The 20,205-nt window shown below is 41.1% G+C and overlaps 1 protein-coding gene across 2 annotated transcripts in view; it reads right to left on the bottom strand.

Moving 5' to 3' along the window:
* Nucleotides 1–19,480, bottom strand: part of LOC139571073 (semaphorin-4G-like) — a 60,209-nt gene extending 40,729 nt beyond the window's left edge. The window contains exons 1-2 of one of the 2 annotated variants that reach the window (XM_071393595.1): nucleotides 19,342–19,480; nucleotides 3,528–4,023 (exon numbers count right to left, since the gene is read on the bottom strand). In XM_071393595.1, the coding sequence (XP_071249696.1) occupies nucleotides 3,528–3,663 (136 nt within the window). In that variant the 5' untranslated portion in view covers nucleotides 3,664–4,023; nucleotides 19,342–19,480. Of the gene's footprint in view, nucleotides 1–3,527; nucleotides 4,024–14,204; nucleotides 14,555–19,341 lie in introns of those variants that run through there. The other variant, XM_071393596.1, reaches the window with a different exon arrangement.
* Nucleotides 19,481–20,205: the final 725 nt, after the last annotated feature.

Genomic DNA, 20,205 nt, shown 5'->3' on the forward strand with positions numbered 1-20,205 from the left:
AAGCATGTGACCAGAATGCAATAGTCACCGTTAGGCTATTTCGCCAATAAATCATATCCAGTTGAAGTGCGTAGTCGTACAGCATACTTCACGACATTACATCATTAGTCATGACTGTCATTTCCTTCAGTGAGTGCTTTATATCCATTTGATTGTAGTGTGTCCGCTCCCTAACATGCATGCCTGCCCCTGCGTCACTGACCGATTCAGAAATAAAAAGGTGTGGGCTATTTGTTCCCAAGCATCCCCCGGCATGTAGGCCTACTTTAGAGGCAGGTTGATTTAAACCAAATGAGAAGAGTAAATATTCTATAGCATTGTCTATTAGACTACCTGGTGATGGTTCATAGACCAAATGTAATTTGAGTCAATAGGAGGTGGTAGGCTATTCACATATTATGCCAGAGTACATCTTCTGGTGATTCAAATGTCATAAGCTGCCACTTTTGTGTCAGGCTTAAGGTTGCTGGGAATATCAAGGAGAACCGAATCCTCTTGCTTATCAGCTCCTCACAGATTCCGTTGAAGCCCCGGCGTTTTGCCCGTACACTGGCACAGAGGCCTTGTTGGAAAGAAATCCCAACGCCCTCGTATTAGAGTGGATTCTTTGTCTTTGCCACTGACAGGATTGTCTCTTTATCGGTGTAGTTGTGAAGTTTAATGTAGACAGACCTCGGTTAGTCTCCTCTCGCCTGCCCGGGACCATGGTGCCCTCAGTCAATTTTCATGAGTCCCTTTTTCGTCTCCAAGCCAAGCAGAGTTGGTAGCCATGTGCCAAAGAATTGGACTGACCCCTTCGGTTCCTTCTCTCAGATTTGAAATGTTAATATTGCCTCTGCGACTTCTGTTCTTAAAAGTAGACAACGTTTCAGTCAGTGTTGTAACGCTTACAGTCAGTGTTGTAACGCTTACAGTCAGTGTTGTAAGGCTTACAGTCAGTGTTGTAAGGCTTACAGTCAGTGTTGTAAGGCTTACAGTCAGTGTTGTAAGGCTTACAGTCAGTGTTGTAAGGCTTACAGTCAGTGTTGTAAGGCTTACAGTCAGTGTTGTAACGCTTACAGTCAGTGTTGTAAGGCTTACAGTCAGTGTTGTAAGGCTTACAGTCAGTGTTGTAACGCTTACAGTCAGTGTTGTAACGCTTACAGTCAGTGTTGTAAGGCTTACAGTCAGTGTTGTAACGCTTACAGTCAGTGTTGTAAGGCTTACAGTCAGTGTTGTAAGGCTTACAGTCAGTGTTGTAACGCTTACAGTCAGTGTTGTAACGCTTACAGTCAGTGTTGTAAGGCTTACAGTCAGTGTTGTAACGCTTACAGTCAGTGTTGTAACGCTTACAGTCAGTGTTGTAACAGTTACAGTCAGTGTTGTAAGGCTTACAGTCAGTGTTGTAACGCTTACAGTCAGTGTTGTAAGGCTTACAGTCAGTGTTGTAAGGCTTACAGTCAGTGTTGTAACGCTTACAGTCAGTGTTGTAAGGCTTACAGTCAGTGTTGTAAGGCTTACAGTCAGTGTTGTAACAGTTACAGTCAGTGTTGTAACGCTTACAGTCAGTGTTGTAACAGTTACAGTCAGTGTTGTAACAGTTACAGTCAGTGTTGTAACAGTTACAGTCAGTGTTGTAACAGTTACAGTCAGTGTTGTAACAGTTACAGTCAGTGTTGTAACAGTTACAGTCAGTGTTGTAACAGTTACAGTCAGTGTTGTAACAGTTACAGTCAGTGTTGTAACAGTTACAGTCAGTGTTGTAACAGTTACAGTCAGTGTTGTAAGGCTTACAGTCAGTGTTGTAAGGCTTACAGTCAGTGTTGTAACAGTTACAGTCAGTGTTGTAACAGTTACAGTCAGTGTTGTAACAGTTACAGTCAGTGTTGTAACAGTTACAGTCAGTGTTGTAACAGTTACAGTCAGTGTTGTAACAGTTACAGTCAGTGTTGTAACAGTTACAGTCAGTGTTGTAACAGTTACAGTCAGTGTTGTAACAGTTACAGTCAGTGTTGTAACAGTTAGTCAGTGTTGTAAGGCTTACAGTCAGTGTTGTAACAGTTACAGTCAGTGTTGTAACAGTTACAGTCAGTGTTGTAACAGTTACAGTCAGTGTTGTAACAGTTACAGTCAGTGTTGTAAGGCTTACAGTCAGTGTTGTAACAGTTACAGTCAGTGTTGTAACAGTTACAGTCAGTGTTGTAACAGTTACAGTCAGTGTTGTAAGGCTTACAGTCAGTGTTGTAACAGTTAGTGTTGTAACAGTTAGCAAGGTGGTGGCGTCCTCAGCAGTGGAAATACGCTTCTCTGCTTCCTCGATTCTCTTCACATTAACATCCAACTTAGTTTCAATTGTAACAAGGGTAGCGGAAAAAAACTTTAATTTCTCGTCAATTATATTGATCAACTTTTCTGTAATCACTTTGACAAGTTCCATGTTTGGTGAAGTTACAGTCAGCTCTGCTATACTGTTTGCGTTGGCTTTGTCCGCCCGCGACCCTAAAAGTTGTCTGTTTTTCTCCGCTCTGGTTAGTGCTTTTGGTCGATTCATGAATAATAATCTAGATTCCAATCTCTCGCTAAAACTTGGGTTACATACAAAATAAAGACAAAGTATTTTCATGTTGACCAGCCTTCAGCACGTCGGTCGTGAATCCCATGTACTCTAACTCAGGCAAGCAGAACCTTGAGACTTCCTTAATATTAAAGATTGCGCACCAATTGTTGTTAACAAAGAGACCCCCCGACCTTACCAGACTCTCATTCTGTCCTGCCAACATGTATATTATCCATGTCCTTGTTCAGCCACGACTCTGAGAAGCATAGTATATTACAGTTCTGAATGTCCCATTGATAGGATAGTCTCGAACGGAGTTTGTCTAGTTTATTCTCAAGTGATTGCACATTCGCCAATATAACAGAGAATAGAGGCGATTTATTCACTCGCCACCATATCTCATCAGGGTGCCCGCGCGCCGGCCTCTATAGCGCCATCTCCTTCTTCGAGTGTCGGGGATTTGGGCCTTGTCCGGAAAAATCTATATGTATTTTGCCTCCGACTCATTGAAGTAGAAGTGTCCCTGTCCAAATCAAGTTTAGTGATATCTGTTCTCATGTCCAGAAGCTCTTTTCGGTCATAAGATGGCAGAAACATTATGTACAAAAAAAAGCTAAAAAAAGCTAAAAATAAATACACAAAATAGCACAATTGTTCATGAGCCCATAAAAACGGCCTCTTTCTAATACAGAAAGATCAAATCCATCGTCATTATCCCAGAATACATTAGGCTCTAAAATCTAATACATCCTGAGACTGAGAGGAGGAGACGAGATAAGTCTAAGTTATAGTCACAGTTGTTCTCTTATAAACCCACAAAGGTGTGATAGAGTACACCTCTCCTAGTTTGGTCAGATGAGTGATGCTGTAGCTCTCTTTCTCTCTCCCCAGATTAATGAGAGAGAGGGCGAGAGAGAAAGAGAAGGGATGTGGGGGGTTCCAAAACAATATAGTTTCCTTCTATGCGTCTGAGGTGGGTGTGTGTGCTTACCTCTGGTAGTTATGGTGATTCTGGGGGTGACGTCCAGGTCTATGGGGGGTCTGAATGGGTATCCCACCGTCACACACACACCGTAGCTCAGGAGCAGGAGCAGTGCGGGCAGGGTAGCACACACACACACTGCCATCTCCTCACACACACCCAGCCAGGGGGAGAGAGCTGCCCTCCTACTATTCCTCAGAGAGGAGGAAACACAACACACTCACTCGGAAAACAAACACTCATACACATGCATTCACATAAACACACACTAGCGAGCTGCCATTCTCCTACTATTCAGAGTAAAGAACTCACACACTCACACCAGCTCAAGCAAAGAAACACGATCGCTCCCACACACACCGCTGGAAGGCAGTCTTCTCTCCTCTCGGCAGACACACACACATATATACTCTCTAGCACACACACGCCAACAGACACTGGAAGTCTCTCTCGCTTTGTGCTGAAGCATGAACCAGCTGGCTCATCTCCTTGCTGCAGGTTCCATCTATTGAGAAAACACACAACAACAGGATAACTGTTAGACTTATCCAATATCATCTACACATACAGTACCAGTCAAACGTTTGGACACACCTACTCATTCGAGCGTTTTTCTTTATTTGTACTATTTTCTACATTGTTGAAAAATAGTGAAGACATCACAACTATGAAATAACACTTATGGAATCATGTAACAAAAAAAAGTGTTAAATAAATCAAAACATATTTTATATTTGAGATTCTTCAAAGTAGCCACCCTTTGCCATGTTGACAGTTTTGCACACTCTTGGCATTCTCTCAACCAGCCTCACCTGGAATGCTTTTCTAACAGTCTTGAAAGAGTTCCCACATATGCTGAGCACTTGTTGGCTGCTTTTCCTTCACTCTGCGGTCCAACTCATCCCAAACCATCTCAATTGGGTTGAGGTCGGGTGAATGTGGAGGCCAGGTCATCTGATGCAGTATTCCATCACTCTCCTTCTTGGTCAAATAGCCCTTTAACAGCCTGGAGGTGTGTTGGGTCATTGTCCTGTTGAAAACCAAATAGTCCCACTAAGCGCAAACCAGACGGGATGGCGTATCGCTGAAGAATGATGTGGTAGCCATGCTGGTTAAGTGTGCCTTGAATTCTAAATAAATCACAGACAGTGTCACCAGCAAAGCAGCCCCGCACCATCACACCTCCTCCTCCATGCTTCACCGTGGGAACCACACATGCCGAGATCATCCGTTCACCTACTCTGCGTCTCACAAAGACACGGCAGTTGGAACCAAAAAGCTCATCAGACCAAAGGACAGATTTCCACCGGTCTAATGTCCACTACTCGTGTATCTTGGCCAAAGCAAGTCTCTTCTTCTATTGGTGTCTTTTAGTAGTGGTTTCTTTGCAGCAATTCCACCACGAAGGCCTGATTCACACAGTATCATCTGAACAGTTGATGTTGAGATGTGTCTATTACTTGAACTCTATGAAGCATTTATTTTGGCTGCAAACTGAGGTGCAGCTAACTCTAATCACTTATCCTCTGCAGCAGAGTCAACTTTGGGTTATCCTTTCCTGTGGTAGTCCTCACGAGAGCCAGTTTCATCATAGCGCTTGATGGTTTTTGCGACTGCACTTGAAGTTTTCAAAGTTCCTGAAATGTTCCAGATTGACTGACCTTCATATCTTAAAGTAATAATAGACTGCCGTTTCTCTTTGCTTATTTGAGCTGTTCTTGCCATAATATGGACTTGGTCTTTTACCAAATAGGGCTATCTTCTGTATACCACCCCTACCTTGTCACAACACAACTGATCAGCTCAAATGCATTAAGGAAAAAAATTCCACAAACTAACATTTAATAAGGCACACCTGTTAATTGAAATGCATTCCAGGTGACTACCTTGAAGCTGGTTGAGAAAATGTCAAGTGTGCAAAGCTGTCATCAAGGCAAACGGGGACTACTTTGAAGAATCTCAAATATAAAATATAGTTTGTTGTTTAACACTTTTTTGGTTACTACATGATTCCATATGTGTTATTTAATAGTATTGATATCTTCACTATTATTCTACAATGCAGAAAATAGTAAAAATAAAGAAAAACCATTGCATGAGTAGGTGTATGAAAACTTTTGACTGGTACTGTAAGTCTGATCTATGTTAGATATATTTTATAACGCCAAAGGACAGAATATCAGTAACACACATTTAAATATTCAGCAATCATTATCATAACCACAGCAATCATTACTATTACAACTGTATCAATTGCTTGTGTATTCGTCAACCCATCACTGTGTAATATGTATAATAAACCAAGTAAACACTTACAGATAAGATAGCGATGGAATGCAATCGAAATCCAGAAGCATGAAATTAGTGTGAGCGTTAAAGCACTAAAATCCACAGAGAAAAGGAGAGAATATAACATTCACATTGGTTGAAGAGATGGAGGAATGACAGCAATCTACAAGTGTTTCTACAGGCTGCAGAGGAATGAGAGAGGGACAGAGGGACAGAGGGAGAAACGTTTATGTTGTGTGGAGAGAAAGAACGTAGAGAGTCAGAGAGAGAGAGGACAGAAAGAGAGTAATAGAATGATCCTGCTGCCCACTATAGTAGAAGGGGAGATAGCTTACAGACTGATAGAATAAGAGAAGAGAGGACAGATAGAAAAGTAGTTTGATAGGTGTAGCATAACATCGAGCAAGTCTCTAGCTTCGCCTTTAGCTCTCTTCAGTTCTATGGCTTTAGGTCATAAGGAATTACATGCTGTAAAAACACTCGTAGACCTCCTGTGGAGCAAGGCTCACCCCGTTTCATCTGATTTAGCAGGGTGCTTATCTTTCCCTATTTCTGTCTCTCTTGCTGTCTCTGGGCGATTCCATGCCAGTGTAGGCTGAAAATATTTTTGGTATCTCAGATCGTCCTGGCAATTCTCAAAGAAACGTCATTGGGTGGAAGGATTTTTGACATGCTATTTACAGTTGTTGTTTTTTATCAGAAAAAAATCATGATGATAGTGGCCCTTTTTAGACCTATACATGCCTCCTGTAAGAGCCTATGAGCCAAGAACCGTACATGATACAGACCAAGGCCCAGCTTCCCAAAAGCATCTTAAGGCTAAGTTAATCATGATAATCATTGAGCTCAATAGTTCTAATGATGAACCTAGCCTTAAGACACTTTTGTGAAACTGGGCCCAGGGCTCTAAAGTGCGACAAAACATTTTGTTGTGCGACATGGCATTTTATTTTGGGAGCACTGTGCGACTATGAAAAGAACCTCCCAGATAATAATTGTTGTAATGATAAGGCTTCTCTGTACTGTTGTTTCCAAGTTCCCTAGAGCAACAAGCTAGTGAAGACTCGTTAGCGTCACGGTTGCATCATTACTACAGCGATAACGGCTTGCTTCCAGACCAACCAGATCAAAAGATCTGACACATATTACGGCACAATTATTTTTCTTCCTATAACGGATTGCCGGGATGGCATTTTACACTCATAAACCATGATGTGGGCCTTCTAAAACTACTTCCGTGTCGACGTTGTTAACCATTTGTTTATTCTTTGTTTAGTCATGTTACCTCATTGGATAGCTAACAACCTGGTAACTTCACCAGTGTATTTGGGGGGGAGAGAAAAAAAGGAAAAGGGATAGCTTCTTCAGGAGATCAATGGTCATAGCAATGAATGAATGACAGGTCTCTTGCATGTTGTCATGACCTTTTTAAAGAAACAGTGTAGAATTTTTTATGTAATGCATTTCAATAGGATTTTAATTTTTTTTATTAGACACCTGTAGACACCTAATATTCCACAAAGGACTTTGTAATTTTAATGGCAGGTATTTGTAGCAACATTTGTACTTTACAGTTTTACATTTTATATTCTAGGGCACAACATGTGCTTCAAAAGTAGCTAAAATTCATGTTGGACCAATATAGGCGAGTGCTCCTAAATTTCATGTGGTGTTCCAAACTTTTTAAAGTTGTGAGCACCAGTGCTACCAATCTTTTATTTATAGCCCTGATACAGACAACATCTTGGAGTCATTATACTCAATTTAGTGTGCTGTACATTAAAAAATATATATCTCAAAAGTACCCTTTTGATTTAGCATGTTTTTAGATATATTGTTTGGAACAATATACTCTTCAAATACGTACAATTTCCAGAGTGGGCTCTCTGGTACTTTTAATAATATGAGCCATTTTATACATAGAAATTGACATTATAGGTCATTAACGCATCCCAGTCCTCCTTTAGGATTGCACATTCAGTAAATCACCAGCAGAGGGAGTTCCCTTTGAATCTATTTTCCCATTCACTGTGTTGGTGGTGCTCATAAAATGTATGATACCTTCGAAATTAGCAGAGAGCTCACTGGGAATGTGATGTGTATTTGTGTATTTCAGAATCTAGACATACTCCTTATGTTAGAACACAATGTAAGGGGTGTAACGACACCATTTTAAGACGACCTTCTTTAGCTAAGATTCTTGAATCCTTGGTTAATGTACAACTTTGTTCCTTTTTATCTGAATATTGTATTTTTAAAATACCCAATCAGGGTTTAGGCCTGGGCAAAGTAGTACCACAGCAACCACGCAAGTTGTTAGTGATCTTGACAATGCCTTGGATGCCAAAAGAGCTGTGCTGCCTTGTTTATTAACCTGTCAAAGGCGTTCGACACTGTTGATCATTCTGTTTTGCTGAAGATGTTATCAAAAATAGGCCTGGGATATACAGTCTTTTTATGGTTTCAGAATTATCTTAGCGACAGAACTCAGGCCATCTTGACAAAAGATGTTCCTCAGGGTTTGATTTTGGGTCCATTATTGTTCACCTTGTATATTAATGACATAGGAAACACTGTTAATACTTGTAACATTCATCTCTATGCAGATGACACAGTGTTGTATTCCTGTGCAAGTTGACCCTGAGGACCTGCATATTTGCGATACAAATGGAGCCCAAATTAAGCTAGTTTCTCAATATAAGTACCTGGGTGTCAACAAAACAAAGGAGATGATCGTGGACTTCAGGAAACAGCAGAGGGAGCACCGCCCTATCCACATCGAAATAACAGTAGTGGATAGCGCCTCTACAAACTCAGGAGGCTGAAGAAATATGGCTTGTCACCTAAAACCCTGACACACTTTTACAGATGCACAACCGAGAACATCCTGTCGGGCTGTATCACCGCCTGGTACGGCAACTGCACCACCCTCAACCGCAAGGCTCTCCAGAGGGTGGTGCGGTCTGCACAACGCATCACCGGGGGCAAACTACCTGCCCTCCCAGACACATACAGCACCCAATTATCAAGGACAACAACCACCCGAGCCACTGCCTGTTCACCCCACTACCATCCAGAAGGCAAGGTCAGTACAGGTGCATCAAAGCTGGGACAGAGAGACTGAAAAACAGCATGGCCATCAGACTGCTAAACAGCAATCACTAACTCAGAGAGGCTGCTGCGTACAGAGACTCATATCACTGGCCATGTGTATGTGACCAATAAAATGTGATTTGATAGATTGATGACAAGTTGTCCTTAATAACGCATATATAAAATCTGACTAAGAAGCTAAGATTGTTTTTTTTATATCGAAATAAATCATAACCCAGTATTGAAAATAGGAGAAAGATTGTTCAAACAAAGCTTCTCCCTGTATTGGATTTTGGTGATATTGTTTACATGCACGCGGCAACCTCTGTTTTGAAACCCTTCAACGCAGTCTACCATTCAGCAATATGTTTTATCACAGGGGACAATTTTAGGACTCATCATTGTAGTCTGTATAAAAATGTGGGATGGACCTCTCTGTCTGTAAGAGAGCTGCATTCTCTCTTTTATTTAATTACAAAGCAATCTTACAGAAACTGCCTCCGTATGTAACTTCATTAATTAAGTTCCCAGACCCATTCTCAGGAATGGATAACACTAGAGATCCCGTCTGTCTCCACATATGTGGGAAAATCTGCAGTTTGTTTTTTGCCCCTAATTTGTGGAACAATCTGCAGAGTTCACTACAATTACATGTGCTGGTGCCATGCAGGAAGTTAACGTTATTGATTATATTGTTTTATTCACATGTATGTTTTATTATTCTGTTTTTATTGTAAATGTGACTCCCTGTTTAAATAAAGATAAAACAAATTAAGATGTCTGTATCAGGTATAGGTCTAAAAATGGCCTAAAATGTCCACTTTCATCATTATTTACCCAAAAAATGGTTTGTAATACAAATGTAAAAAGCATATCATAACATCCTTCCTTCCAATGAAGTTTCAATGTGAGAATTGCCAGAACAATCTGATATACCAAAACTATTTATACACTGGAGTGGAATCGCCCTTCTCCATCACACACATACACTACTATATACTCTCTCACAATAATAATAATACAATTTGGTGGTTGCTTATATTTGTCCTATTTCACACATACAAGTGTGTATTAATACGCATGGGTGTATATGAAATATGTTTTTGGCATATCCCAACGCTCCCTGAGACACCCTCGGAGAGTGGGGTCATGGCCAGGGTCTGCCATTATCAACGGCGACCCTGGAGCAATTAGGATGAAGTGCTTTGCTCAAGGGCACAGACTTTTCACAAACAGGTGCATGAATGCACACGCAAACACACTACTATAAACACCCTCAGTCCTTGCCTTCCTAATGTTGTCTCTCTTTGGTGTAAACATTCACACTCTCTCATTCCATTAAACAAACTCACCGGAACTCTCGCTCTTACCGCCATGTACTCTGTCTCACTCACACGTCCAAGAGTAACCTGCAGAATCTCACTCTAGACATCTGTACTGTATCTGAAAACATCACAACACTCCACAATGCTGTTGCCGTAGCTAGCTACCTCTCTACCTCTGGATCAGGTAAGCAGTAGACCGCAGGTGTAGAACATAGAAATAGAGCAACATAGGGGGGCACACAGAATAGAAATAGAACATACTAGAAGAGATACATATTTCCACTGATTGAAGGCTATAATATTATGCTATAGTTCTCAAATAGTGCAAAACAATGTGCATAAAATGCCACAGGGAGAGTCTGATTGTTATCATTTCCCTAAAGTTTCCAATCAGTCAGCTTGTCAGAGATGAGGAGCTCTTATCTTAACAGACGGAAGGCTGAGTCAATCACAAAGTGCTGCTGGGCAATTCCACATTAACAGAATGACGCTGAGACTCCGATTTTTCACTTCAAATGAAAGCCAAACTAAAACCATTGATTGCAAAGTTAAACAAACCAGTGATGGGGTCAATTCGAATTGAAGGCACTCAATTCAGGAAGTGATTTTAATTTAAAAACAGTGTAAGAGCAGTTTGAAAAGACAGCCTGAAATTCGGTGGGATGGAGTTTTGGCCTGCCTAGTGACATCACCAGGCTGTAAATTAGTTAATAGACCAATAAGAAAGAGAGCTCCAAACCTCTTTCAATAACAGCTAGTTTTAAGTTTCTCCCTCCCCACTCAGATCACTCCCAGACAGTCCTTGCTTGAGAAATTGCTCTTTGCTAAGAAGCTATTTGTTTATTTTTGACAGTTTTAATTAAAAACAAATCACAGTAAGGTACTTCATTGTTACCCAGAAATAATTTGATATTTAAACAAAAACGGCTGTATTGGACTTTTAAATATCTAATCCGAACTAAGATTCAAAGATATCTGCAGAAAGAACGTCAACTATGTCAACCATGTCAACTATGACATGACACCTTAAGTTTGAAAAAATGCATTTTGGTTATTGAACTACAGTAAGTAAGGTGGATTAACACCCTGTAACAGAGTGATGGTAACAGAATGACATCATGGGTCCCTGACCTGTACTATACAGAAATGCATAATTATGAACGTCATTCTCTTCATGGTGATGTATCCTGAATAGGTACACAAAGGTAGAAAAATGTAATATCCTCCATAGTATGTTTGGGTATTATTCTACACAGTGGCTATTATTCTAATGAGCTCCGGTTTTATTAATGAGGTCTATGTTTCACAAGGTTGGACATCACAGTACAACACAGCACAGTTCAGTACAGTGTAGTTCAGTACAGTATAGTGCTGTACAGTTCAGTAAAGTACTAAACTCTAAAGTACTGTATTGTACTGACCTATACTCTACTTTACTTGTTTACTGTACCGTGGATCCATGTTGCCTCTGCGAATAACATTGACGTATACACAGACACGGTAACTGAGTTCATCAGGAAGCGTATGGGGGATGCTGTTCCCACTGTGACTATTAAAACCTACCCAAATCAAAAACCGTAGATAGATGGAAGCATTCGTGCAGAACTCAAAGCGCAAATCCCCGCATTTAACCATGGCAAGGTGACTGAGAATATGGTCTAATACCAACAGTGTAGTTATTCCCTCCATAAGGCAATCAAACAGGCAAAACGTCAGTACAGAGACAAAGTGGAGTCGCAATTCAACGGCTCTGACACAAAACGTTTGTGGCAGGGTCTACAGACAATCACGTATTACAAAGGGAAAACCAGCCACATCGCGGACACCAACATCTTGCTCCTGGACAAGCTAAACCCCTTCTTTGCCCACTTTGAGGATAACACAGTGCCACTGACTCGGCCTGCTCCCAAGAACTGTGGGCTCTCGTTCTCCGTGGCAGATTTGAGTAAGACATTTAAATGTGTTAACCCTCGCAAGGCTGCCGGCCCAGACGGAAGAATGATGTTCATTAACTATAGCTCAGCCTTCAACACCATAGTACCCTCCAAGCTCATCCTTAAGCTTGGGGCCCTGGGTATGAACCCCGCCCTGTGCAACTGGGTCCTGGACTTCCTGACGGGTCGCCCCCAGGTGGTGAAGGTAGGAAAAAACACCTCCACTCTACTGATCCACAACACACGGTCCCCACAATGGTTTGTGCTCAGCCCCCTTCTGTACTAGATGTTGACCCATGACTGCGTGGCCACGCACGCCTCCAACTCAATCATCAAGTTTGCAAACAACACAACAGTAGTAGGCCTGATTACCAACAATGACGAGACAGCCTACAGTGAGGAGGTGAGGGACTGGGCAGGGTGGTGTCAGGTTAATAACCTCTCCCTCAACGTCAACAAATTGAAGGACCTGATCGTGGACTTCCGGATACAGCAGAGGGAGCACGCCCCCACCCACATCGACGGGGCCGCAGTAGAGAAGGTGAAAGCTTCAAGTTCCTCGCCGTACACATCATTGACAATCTGAAATGGTCCACCCACACAGACAGTGGAGGTGAAGAAGGACCAACAGTGCCTCTTCAACCTAAGGAGGCTGAAGAAATTTGTATTGGCCCCTTAGACCCTCACAAACTTTTACAAATGCACAATTGAGAGCATCCTGTCGGGCTGTATCACCGCCTAGTAGCGCAACTGCACCGCCCACAACTGCATGGCTCTCCAGAGTGTTGTGCAGTCTGCCCAACGCATCACCGGGGGCACACTGCCTGCCCTCCAGGACACCTACACCACCCAATGTCACAGGGAGGCCAAAAAGATCATCAACCACCCGAGCCACGGCCTGTTCACCCCGCTGTCATCCAGAAGGTGAGGTCAGTACAGGTGCATCAAAGATGGGACCGAGAGACCGAGAAACAGCTTCCATCTCAAGGCCATTAGACTGTTAGATAGCCATCACTAGCCGGCAACCACCCGGTTATTCAACCCTGCACCTTAGAGGATGCTGCCCTATGTACATAGACATGGAATCAGTGGTCACTTTAATAATGAACACTAGTCACTTTAATAATGTTTACTCATATAATTTGTATTATACTGTATTCTACTGTATTTTAGTCAATGCCACTCCGACATTGCCCAATCTAATATTAAAATATGTCTTAATTCCATTATTTTCATTTTAGATTTGTGTGTATTGTTAGATATTACTGCACTGTTGGAGCTAGGAACACAAGCATTTCGCTACACCAGCAATAACATCTGCTAAATATGTATATGTGACCAATAAAATTTGATTTGTACTGTCCAAACTTCTAAGACCTCTTCTCCATCTGTTTGACCATAAATCAAAGCCTTTACTTATTCCAAATTTTTAGGATGGAAATTTGTTAGAAATGTATATGTCTTAATTTCTCTCAAATATAGACTCAGCTTTCATTTAACACCAAATTTGATGTGCTCCTATGAACTTCACATGTTAGTGCTCATGGGGCTTTTTACATGGAAATGCCATCCTGCATTCAGATGGCCTGTCAAAAAAAAACTCTTAAAGATGTGACAGAGGAGAAAACGTCTTTATCAGTTCCTCACTGTCTGGAGGGAGCCAGGATTATCAGACGGACGGACAGACAGGGCAGTGTAAAGAAGTCTCCATAAAGCACACGTCTTAGTTCTGACTCCTCATGGACTATAGGTTTACTGACAGTCAAGTGTATGAAAAAGCTTTATTGAGTACACACGCGTGCGCAGACACAAACTTGCATGCTGCACACACACAGCAGGATGTGTGGATAATGATGAGCTACTGACCTGTAAACTGCTTCATGAGAAAAACACATCAATTGATCAATCTCAATGATGCAACCACAGGCAAAATCGGGGAAGGTGAGAAATCTACACTTCTCTACAGACGATAATCCCATCAACCCTTTGCCCTGTTTGCCAGTCTGCCAGCTCAAAAATACATGTGAAAGGGTGCTGGCTCTTACCCTCGCGTTAATCCAGTGGTTGTCAGAGTGGGTCCCCAGTCCTTATCCATAGGGTATTAGCGATTAGCTTACGGGACTCATCATTTACAGTAGGTTCCGACTATGACCCACTGTGAGATTCCTTAGAACTCATCCACTAAACGGAGTTTAGGGTATTAGGCAATTACTGTGTGTCAATGAGCTCTGTCTAATGAGGATATGGCGGATTGGATAACTAAGGCATCTCCATCCGAGATGCCCTCGTTCACATCTCAATATAAAGCCTTTTATTATGAATGTATGAACTCTTTATGAAGGACCAACGATGGATAGATAACTTATAATGACAAATATATCCAGCCCCCTTTCACATCTTGGTATAAAGCCATATTATACAGACAGTCTTTGTGTGTGTGTGTGTGTGTGTGTGTGTGTGTGTGTGTGTGTGTGTGTGTGTGTGTGTGTGTCAGGCTGCCAGCCTTCCTGATTAGTTCTACATCTCTTATCTATAATCCTTTTTCATTTATGATCCTTCCTTCACTGAAAGTTAAAATAAAATCCTTGTGTCTGCGCTCGTGTACACATGTGTAGAGACAGACAATTAGTGGAAAAGATGACAGTCGATGCCATTGAATTTACATAGAGCCAGAAAGACAGTGTTTTTGTTAAAATAAAAATATACGGGAACAATTTAATGAATGTGAACTGTTTTTCTGTCACACAATACACTCCCCCAGCTGGAACATGCAAATCTATAACACCATTGACTAATAATAGTTTCCCTTTATTCAATGGAATAAAGAGTAGGAACACATCTGTGTATGACACTGATGGTCTCTACAGTATAACATAAAGAAGAGGGTAACACAAAAGAGGGAGTATGAATTATCAATTAAAGTTATTGAAATGCAGCTAACAGAAGAGAGAGAAAAAAGACAAGACACTGACTCGGTACTGGTACTCCTTGTTTTTATTGTGTTAACATCTCTTTTTTATTTAGAAAATATTTGTCTTACTTTTTAACTCTGCGTTGTTTGGAACGTGCTCGTGTAAGTAAGCATTTCACTGTAAAGTCTACACCTCTGGTATTCGGAGTGGAGGTCGACCGATTATGATTTTTCAACGCCGATACGATACCGATTATTGGAGGACCAAAAAAAGCCGATTTTCTATTTTATTTGTAATAATGACAATTACAACAATACTGAATGAACACTTATTTTAACTTAATATAATACATAAATAAAATCAATTTAGCCTCAAATAAATAATGAAACATGTTCAATTTGGTTTAAATAATGCAAAAACAAAGTGTTGGAGAAGAAAGTAAAAGTGCAATATGTGCCATGTAAGAAAGCTAACGTTTAAGTTCCTTGCTCAGAACATGAGAACATATGAAAGCTGGTGGTTCCTTTTAACAATAGTCTTCAATATTCCCAGGTAAGAAGTTTTAGGTTGTAGTTATTATAGGAATTATAGGACTATTTCTCTCTATACCATTTGTATTTCATTAACCTTTGACTATTGGATGTTCTTATAGGCACGTTAGTATTGCCAGTGTAACAGTATAGCTTCCGTCCCTCTCCTCGCTCCTACCTGGGCTCGAACCAGGAACACAACGACAACAGCCACCCTTGAAGCAGCGTTACCCATGCAGAGCCAGGGGAATAACTACTCCAAGTCTCAGAGCGAGTGACGTTTGAAACGTTATTAGCGCGCACCCCGCTACCTAGCTAGCCATTTCACATCGGTTACACCAGCCTAATCTCGGGAGTTGATAGGCTTGAAGCACAGCGAAGAACTTCTGGCAAAACACAGGAAAGTGCTGTTTGAATGAATGCTTACGAGCCTGCTGCTGCCTACCACCGCTCAGTCAGACTGCTCTTTCAAATCACAGACTTAGTTATAACATAATAACACACATAAATACGAGCCTTAGGTCATTAATATGGGCAAATCCGGAAACTATAATCTCGAAAACAAGACGTTTATTCTTTCAGTGAAATACGGAACCATTCCGTATTTTATCTAACGGGTGGCATCCATAAGTCTAAATATTCCTATTACATTGCACAACCTTCAATGTTATGTCATAATTACGTAAAATTCTGGCAAATTAGGCGGCCCAAACTGTTGCACTCTGCGTGCAATGAACGCAAGAGAAGTGACACAATTTCACCTGGTTAATATTGCCTGCTAACCTGGATTTCTTTTAGCTAAATATGCAGGTTTAAAAATATATACTTCTGTGTATTGATTTTAAGAAAGGCATTGATGTTTATGGTTAGGTACACATTGGAGCAACAACGATACGCACCGCATCGATTATATGCAACGCAGGACACGTTAGATAAACTAGTAATATCATCAGCCATGTGTAGTTAACTAGTGATTATGATTGATTGATTGTTTTTTATAAGATAAGTTTAATGCTAGCTAGCAACTTACCTTGGCTTCTACTGCATTCGCGTAACAGGCAGGCTCCTCGTGGAGTGCAATGTAATCAGGTGGTTAGAGCGTTGGACTAGTTTACTGTAAGGTTGCAAGATTGAATCCCCCGAGCTGACAAGGTAAAAATCTGTCGTTCTGCCCCTGAACGAGGCAGTTAACCCACCGTTCCTAGGCCGTCATTGAAAATAAGAATGTGTTCTTAACTGACTTGCCTAGTTAAAAAAATATTAAATAAAGGTGTAAAAAATATATATATATAAATAAATAAAACAATCGGCCAAATCGGGGTTATGAAAACTTGAAATCGGACCTAATTAATCGGCCATTCCGATTAATCGGTCGACCTCTAATTCAGAGTATTAGATGCATTAGATTTGATTTGATTTATTCCTCCTCTAGAATAAAGAATAACTTTAAGACCACTTACGCACTTGTAACGGATGTGAAATGGCTAGCTAGTTAGCGGGTACGCGCTAATAGCATTTCAATCGGTTACGTCACTTGCTCTGAGACCTGAAGTAGGGTTTCCCCTTGCTCTGCAAGGGCCGTGGCCTTTGTGGAGCGATGGGTAACGATGCTTCGTGGGTGACCGTTGTTGATGTGTGCAGAGGGTCCCTGGTTCGCGCCCGTGTTGGGGCGAGGGGACGGTTTAAAGTTATACTGTTACATTGATGCTGTTGACCCGGATCACTGGTTGCTGCGGAAAAGGAGGAGGTTGAAAGGGGGGTGAGTGTAACGGATGTGAAATGGCTAGCTAGTTAGCGGGTACGCGCTAATAGCATTTCAATCGGTTACGTCACTTGCTCTGAGACCTGAAGTAGGGTTTCCCCTTGCTCTGCAAGGGCCGCGGCCTTTGTGGAGCGATGGGTAACGACGCTTCGTGGGTGTCAGTTGTTGATGTGTGCAGAGAGTCCCTGGTTCGCGCCCGTGTTGGGGCGAGGGGACGGTTTAAAGTTATACTGTTACACACTGCTTATAATGAATAAATTATTTGTTAAACACTTATGGAGTCATTACCCAACATTATTATCTTCACATTCTCCAATCAAATTGGAAATTGTAGCATTGATTGCACTTGATGTCATTGATACCTTCAGTATGGAAGAGCGTAGTAATGATCTGATCATTACCAATCTCATCACTGCATTTTTAGATGATACAGTGGACCTTGTTCCAATTCTAAAATGTACAATTTCCTCCTCCCTTCCTTGAGGTAGGCCTAATCCTTGATCTTCTATGACTGTAATGCTGGAAACGCATTTGAAGTGGTACCTTGAGGACACCTATCCAATAATCCAGTATCCAGGGCCTATCCAGTAATGTTAGACCTGGGGCCTATGTATCAAGTGTCTCAGAATAGGAGTCCTGAGCTGGGACCAGGTCCTCCCTGTCCATTTAATCTGAATCAATGTGATCTACCTGTGGTCCCTGGTGCTCTGATGTGATTGTCATGCTAGGTTACCTGGTATCCCATGCTAACAATGCTGACTGATTATGACTCACAAATCATTGTAATCCATACACACCAATGAACGAAACACTAATCTGTTATCTGGTCTCGTGGGTGGGCATATGAAGCGAACGTCTAGCAACCCAACATTTGCAAGTTTGAATCTCATCACGGCCAACTTTAGCATTTTAGCAACTTTTCAAAGACTTAATACATTTTAGCTACTTTGCAACTATGTAGCATGTTAGCTAACTCTTCCCCAAACCTTAACCCTTTTAGGTATAACTCAAACGTCTAGCAACCCAAAGGTTGTGAGTTTGAATCTCACCACGGCCAACTTCAGAATTTTAGCAACTTTTCAACTACTTACTACTTTTAGCTACTTTGCAACTACTTAGCTAACCCTTCCCCTAACCCTTTAACCTAACTCCTAAATTTAACCCTAACTCCTAGCCTAGCTAACGTTAACCAGCTAGATCACGTTAGCCACCCAGCTAGAATTCGTAACATATCATACGTTTTTCAAATTCGTAACATATTGTACATTTTGAAAATTCATAACATATAACATGAATTGTAATTCGTAACATATCTTACAAAATGGTTGATGGATAATCCCCAAATTAATACATATCATATGAAACGTAACATATACTAAATGGAGTATCTCGGATTTAAGTACAGAATAATACGAAATGCTCTGAGACCAGGTTGACATAGGCGACTAGTCTATTTGCCTCTCAGAATGGGCATTTAAACTCCACTATATATGTCTTGGTAATAGAATAACAGGTAGAAACTAAATTGATTATGATCAACTGTCTTGAGTGGATAGCCTTTCACCGGTTATTTAGACAGAAGTCCCAAACGCGCTTTTCTGTGACAACAGGGTAGGAAATTCCTCTAACAGAGCTCCTATAAAAAGCGATTAGCCTATACTAAATCAACTAGCATGTAATCGATTTGAGTTTGTTTGCTGCAAGTAGCCTATATTTCTACATAGGCATAGCCTATCAATGAAAAACAAATTATTTTCTGTCAGCGTCTATGCAGTTAGGTATAGCCTATATAGCCTACTACTTTTTATTGAACACCAGTATCGTCATTTGTCCATTGTCTCGATCTTTTTCCGCATCTGCCGTAAACTCATGCTGTAGGCTACTGTAAAGCAGCAGGTAGCCTATCCAAAACGCAGATAAATTAATCATACAGTCACAAAGAGCCGCAGTACACGGAGATAAAGTCATTCTGTTTTACCTGAAATTATGGGGGGATTCCTTGAAGAGACGGGATATGGTGTTCGGTGTAAAAAAAATCCAAATGCGGTGTGTTTGTAATCTACAGTGGACTTTCACCCACAGCAAACTGTGGCAGCCTGACAAACAAGAGGTGTAGAACCTTCGTCACAGGTGACCACGCCTCTTCGTGAATGTTAAGGAATAAACTAAAACTCTTTCAGTATGACAAAACGTAAGTTTGACAGAATGCTAGAAAATAGCAGCAAATTAATTCTATAAGGTTCCCTAAATGTTAGCATTCTATAAGGTTCCCTAAATGTTAGCATCAATAATCATTCAGAAAGGTGTCTGTGTAAATTAAATACAAAAAACAGCAGTGTGTCCTTCCTTAGCTTAGCTGTACACCTACTATGCACTTACAGTGCCTTCAGAAAGTATTCATACCCTTTGATTTATTCCACATTTTGTTGTGTTACAGCCTGAAATCAAAATTGATTAATAAACATTTTTCTCATCCATCTACACACAATACCCCATAATGAAAAAGTGAAAACATGTTTTTATAAATTTTGGCACATTTACTGAAATGAAATAAATGTAAATATCTAATTTACATAGGTATTCACACCGTGAGTCAATACATGTTAGAATAACCTTTGGCAGCGATTACAGCTGTGAGTCTTTCTGGGTAATAACACGACTCAGGATAAGACCCAGATGCAGACACAGGAGGCAAACAGTTAGAATCTCAGATGTTTATTTCAAAAGAGGGGGCAGGCAAACGGCAGATCTAGGGCAGGCAGAGGTCGGTAATACAAGACAGCTTCAATAAGGGACAGAACGGCAGGCACACTCAGGATCAGGGCAGGCAGAGGTTGGTAAT

Source organism: Salvelinus alpinus, chromosome 3, assembly GCF_045679555.1.
Source record: "Salvelinus alpinus chromosome 3, SLU_Salpinus.1, whole genome shotgun sequence".
NCBI lineage: Eukaryota > Metazoa > Chordata > Actinopteri > Salmoniformes > Salmonidae > Salvelinus > Salvelinus alpinus.